Source organism: Merops nubicus, unplaced genomic scaffold (genome assembly GCF_000691845.1).
Source record: "Merops nubicus isolate BGI_N331 unplaced genomic scaffold, ASM69184v1 scaffold27612, whole genome shotgun sequence".
NCBI lineage: Eukaryota > Metazoa > Chordata > Aves > Coraciiformes > Meropidae > Merops > Merops nubicus.
In genome coordinates this window covers 16,840-22,151 of record NW_008596024.1, presented here as the reverse complement: position 1 = coordinate 22,151, position 5,312 = coordinate 16,840, and the positions used below count along the sequence as shown (strand labels likewise).

The 5,312-nt window shown below is 57.5% G+C and overlaps 1 protein-coding gene across 1 annotated transcript in view; it reads right to left on the bottom strand.

Moving 5' to 3' along the window:
- Positions 1-1,359: 1,359 nt before the first annotated feature.
- SLCO2A1 (solute carrier organic anion transporter family, member 2A1) overlaps positions 1,360-5,312 on the bottom strand; it is a gene marked incomplete at its 5' end in the record, with an annotated part of 11,144 nt that continues 7,191 nt past the window's right edge. The window contains 8 exons of the mRNA XM_008936263.1: positions 1,360-1,480; positions 1,609-1,711; positions 1,845-1,924; positions 2,056-2,225; positions 2,546-2,705; positions 3,731-3,920; positions 4,412-4,576; positions 5,114-5,195. Coding sequence (XP_008934511.1) covers positions 1,360-1,480; positions 1,609-1,711; positions 1,845-1,924; positions 2,056-2,225; positions 2,546-2,705; positions 3,731-3,920; positions 4,412-4,576; positions 5,114-5,195 — 1,071 coding nt within the window. The remainder of the gene's footprint in view (positions 1,481-1,608; positions 1,712-1,844; positions 1,925-2,055; positions 2,226-2,545; positions 2,706-3,730; positions 3,921-4,411; positions 4,577-5,113; positions 5,196-5,312) is intronic.

The following is a 5,312-nucleotide window of genomic DNA, read 5'->3' as shown; positions in this document are numbered from 1 at the left end:
GCAGGAATGGGACTAGCATGGAGAGGCCTCATGTTCATGAAGACTTGCTGATCCAAAGCAAATGCAAGGCAGCTCCTTTCCCTTTCCTCCAAGTGCCCAAGAAAACTGTTCTGCTCCCCTGCTGACCCCTCAGTCCCCAAGCTGAGGGGCACTTGACCCTCTCAGATCAGTGCATTCGAGTCAAGCTCTTGCAGCAGCAGTTTGGTGAGAAATGGTTTGTCCTTTGCACAGTGCCAGGCTCTTCAGGTAGCTCACAAAGCAGTTCCTGGGACACTGGTCAGGCAGTGCTCACATGTCACCTTCTACAGGTGACAACAGGGTGTCATTGGTGGGTGCAGCCCCACATCCCACTCCTCTTCCCATTCTAGCCAGCTGCCTTCATCCTACCAGAGAAGGAGAGGTCCTGGGTAGTGCTGTGGGCAGGAGAAGCTGCCACAGGAGGTCACAGAGGCCCTGGAGCTGCTGGGCTCCCTTCAGAGATGTCACAGGCGAGGACACATCCAGCACCACCCTGCCTGCAGCCCCCACCTCTGGGCCTCTGCACTGCTTCTTGACTCCTGCCTGTGTACCCCTTGCTTGAAGCCCCCTCTGTGGTGCCCACAGCCTCCCTGCTCTGTGCACACACACACACCCCCCTTCCCTTTTGCTCCTCAGCACTGGTGGGGCTGCAGAAGCAGCACGTGCCCTGTCACCCCCCATTTCCTCACCTCTGCTGGTGAGGACGCTCAGCATCTGCCAGGATGGGACCTGCAGGCACCCCCCTGCTGGCCTTGCTGCTGGGCACAGGCCTCGGGGGGCGTGGGGGGCCTGACCAACAAGGCCCCACAGTTGGAAAAGTGACCTTTATTTTAAAAAAACAACCCCCCGAAATATTCTGCAATAACCCCCCCGTGATAACTTCTCACAACGCTCCTGTGCTGTCCATGTTGCCCCCTGAGAGGGGTGCAGGCAGGGGTTGGGGGGGGACGTGCAGCAGCTTCCCCTGCTCCTCCCGCAGCCGGGAGGGCATCGCCCAGCTGGTAACGTCCTGCTGGAGGGGGCGCTGTCTCCCACGGCAGCCTCTGCTCTGGCTATAGGGGGTGGGGCTGTGCTCCAACCCCCTGTGCCTCCCGCTCCAGGGAGTGGGGGCTGCCCTCTCCCCACGGTGATGGGGCAGCAAGGTGCTGGAGAGCATGGGAGGAGGTGGTCCCAGGGCAGGGCTGGCACGGAGCATCCTTTGCCAGGAGCACAGCGGTGCCACGGGAGAGGAGCTCGGAGCTGCTAAGGTGAAGTCCCTCCCTTAGGAGGAAAAACAGACCCCAAAAAGACAAAGGACTGGCCGTGGGTAATGGGGAGGTGCAGAGTCAGTCCTCCTCTGGGCTACACCAGCCCTGCTGCCTTCTCCTGCACGTTATACTCCTTACTCCTCTTCACCTTCCAGCTGATGAGGGCCAGGAGGACGGTGCCCACCACCTTGTAGCCCACTTGCAGCCCCAGGTATCTGTCGAGAGAAGAGCAGGGAGACGCCGTGTCTGGAGGGGGTGGAACCTCCAGGCAGCAGCAGGCTGAGCTGGGGAACACCCCCTCCTGGTGCCCGGGGAGGCCGAGGGGGGCACAGGTGGGGGGTACCTGTTGCGGAGGAAGTCGTTGTTGTAGTAGACGCAGAAGCGGCGCTGGGTGCACTGCTGCTGGCAGTAGATGCAGGAGGGGTCGATGAGGGCCCCAAATACGGCTGTGCTTTGGAGAGGAGAGGGTGGAGTCAGGCTGGCAGCCCCTGCCCTTTGCCTGCCGGCCTCAAGGAGGTTTAACACCACCTGGGGCTCAGGCGAGCCTCCCAGCTCCCTGCTGCCTTCACCCAGCCCCACGGCATGGACACTCACCCAGTAGCCTCATTAGTAAGAACTGGACTCCGATGGCAAAGGACTTCTCATCCTGGTTCACCACCCTGCAGGGAGAAGAGGAGCCCTGGGGGGTCAGTGGGGCTGCTCCTCTCAGCCCCATCCCACGCTTGAGGCCCTGCTAGCCCCAGCACGGGGAGCCCCTCACACCCCGCTCCCCCCAGGGCCCGCTGCTCACCGTAGCACCATCATGTAGAGGGGGTTGTGGGACAGGCAGGCCACCAGGGCTGCAAAGGAGATGAGCAGGATGGCAGGAAGGAGCATGTCAGAGCAGCTGAGGGGACAGGAGCCCGCCCTGGCAGAGGACAGCCCGTTCCCAGCAGGGATCAGGGAACAGTTCTTGTAGATCTGTTGGGGGAAAAAAAAAAACCAATGTCCAACTCTCAATGCCAAGTGCAGGGTTTATGGTGCCAGACCAGACCCCATCACTCTGCAGAAGACTGATGGGAGGGTCAGCTGCAATCCTAAAGCACCACCATCCTGCAATGGGCTGTGCCACTGTTCCCATTTCTCCAAGCAGACTCTCAGGACATTTTCCTTTGCACCTTTTTGAGCATCTCTGGTAGATCTCCTCGCTCACTCCATCAAAAAGACTCTACCACACTTGCCTTTTTTTCTAGCAGCAAGCGAGGCACCCTCTGCTCTGCAAACCACTACGTTGTACTCACCACTTGTTTGGGAGTGGAAGAATTAGCAGTGCTGTTCACACAGCCAGCAAAGCAAGGGGAGATGTACTCCACGTCGTTTTCTCCACACACTGGGTGAAAGATGTGCTCAGAGCAGTGGCACCCACTCAGCTTCTTAACCTGCAGCCGGGAACTCGATGTACTGCCAAAAAAAGAAGGAGGGAGAAAAAAAAAAAGAAATTAAAACTTAAGAAATAGGACAGGAGGAAGGAAAAAAAATATCCCTGTTATTAGTTATTAGCCAGTTCCCCATTCCTGTGTGCTGGGCTAGTGCCAGGAGCAGGCTGGCCCCAGGCCAGCCCCTGAGCCCCTGCAGGTCCCTCTGGGAGCACACGGCGAACGTCGCCGTGATCGTGTCTGCAGACAAGTACTCACACACTTCGTGGGTTTTTTTTTCTCCCTCCCCCTGCTGAAAACTCATCAGCCAAATGCCCGGAGAAATCTCTCTGGGCTCCATCCAGAGCTGCACAAACAGATGTGCAAACAGCCCCAGCTGGAAACATCATTCAGACAGCAAGAAGAAGCGGGCTGGTTTCCAGGACAAGCCTGACGACAGCGTGGAAGTCAAGAGTACACACCAGAAGATCTGTCCTGTCTTGCCTCACCACCTAAGGGAGTGCATCTGCTGGAGTGACCCAGTTGTCTCCTCTGGGACCACATCATCTCCTGTAGGAAGCTCTCCTCGGGTATGGTGGGGTGGGGCAGAGCTTGTGTTTGCCCAGCCAGGTAGCCCACAGCTACCCAGAGATGCAGGCAAAAGGCATCTGTGCCCTGCTGCCATTGCACGGGGGAAGGTTCCCAAAATAACAGAGGCCAACAGCCTCACTTTTCCATGCAAGTCCTCTCAGGAGCTCCTGCTACTTCAGCAAAGCCCATCAAGACTGGTGTGTCCCAGAGGAACCAAGACAGCCAGTCCACCTGATGCTGGCAGCAAGAGGTGAATGCCATGAGGCCAAAGTGCCCCCCCCAAAATCTGCAGCACCTGATCTTGAGCTGAGGGAGCTCTTCATCTGAAGCCTTGCTCTCACACAGAAAGCTTGAGATGCCAACAGGGTGGCAATGTCTAGAGCCTCTTTCCCCTCCACCAGCAAGTGTCCCACCCCATGGACAATCAGCTGGCGAGCTGGAGAAACACAGAGCTGGAAACACCCCAAGTGCTTGTGTTACCTGGGGGGGTAGATCCCATGAATGTGCCCCGTGGAGCAGCCCATGAAGAAGATGGGCAGGCAGATGAGGATGGAGAACACAAGCACCACCACAGCAAAGCGGGGGATGGCCCGCAGGGAGAAGGCGAAACGCTTCATGAGGATTCCTCCCAGGAGCATCCCAAGTGCTGCTGCTGGCAGATTCACAGCTCCTGCAGCAGAACAAAAGCATTCCCTGGGATCCTGCCTGCTAAGGGGAGTGGCTTTGGGGACCTTGTTGGGTTGGCAGAACTCACAGACCCCCACCGTGACCCAAGAGGGACCAAAACCCAAAGCAGTTGGTGTCTATGGGGAACCTCAGCCTCAGGAGTCTGGCTTAGAGGTGCAAGATCCAGCCCTGGGGTGTCATCACTTGCTCTTACCCCTTTCTTTAGGCATTAGAGTGACCCAGACCTGCTTCACTCATGTGGCAGAGCTGCTTGTTTTCAATAAGAGAGGTTGCTGCCCTGCAAGAGGGAGCTTTCAAATGGAGACAGTCTTTGAGAGGCTGCAAGACAGCTTGGCCTTCTGCAGGCATCTCAGGTCAGGAAAGTCATTAACCATGTCAAGGTAATCCCTCTGGAAACGAGTTCCCAAGGGCTTCCTCCTGCAGGATTTAGAAAGCTTGGGGAAAACAGGCAGGTGGCTGCCCAGTCGTGCTCACCTATGAGAAAGTTGGCATAGGAGGAGGAGGCACCGTATTGCTTCTCCAGGAACTTGTTGAGGAAAGTGGCCAGACCTGCAATGACTGAGGAGAAGCTGCACTGAGCTAGCACCAGGAGGATGAAGAGGGGGTTGAGGAGCAGCCTGAGGAAGATCTTTGGGAATCCTACAGGGAAACAGTAAGAAGAATGTATTTTAGCCATGTCATCCTCACAGCAGCAATTCGTCCTCTGAAAAACAAGAAACCACCCTTGGCCTGTTCCCAGTGAGCTAATACAGGGGATGTCCAAGGTCATGGGAAGGAGGAAGGGGAGACGCCCTAATGCAGCCCAGCAGCTCTGCAGTGACCTCCTCAAAGAGGTGGCACCAGCAGCCCCATGCCTTCTCCTGGAGCTGTGGGTTACAGCTCCCAGCCAGCATTTTCCAGTGTGCTCGTGCCACTTCAAACCCTCAAAAACCATGTTCAGAGCTGATGCAGGCACCTCAACACTGCTGCCTTAGAGCAAGCAGGAGGTTGTGTCTCTTCTCCTGTGGCCCCTGGGGAAGGGCATGCCCTGGAGGTGCCTGGGCTGGCCCTGGAGCTCCACGCAGCACGGCGGGCAGGCTTAAAAGCTCCCAGCAAGCACCCTCAGCTTGCAATGCCAGCGTGGTGGTCCTCACCCACCCACCCTGCCCCAGCACCCTCATCTTTAAGTGCCTTTACTTTTTATGAACTCCAGGAGGGAGGTTTCTTCAGCCAGGCCATTCTCCATCTTCCTGAGCATGCCAGCCTCCGCGTGCGGGTCCTGGGGTGGGAGAGAAGAGCAGCCTGGGGTCAGAGGGGACCATCCCTGCGTGCCTGGCACTGTCCCAGCACACAACGAGGCCCAGGAGGAGCAGGGTCTGTCCCAGATGTCTGACCC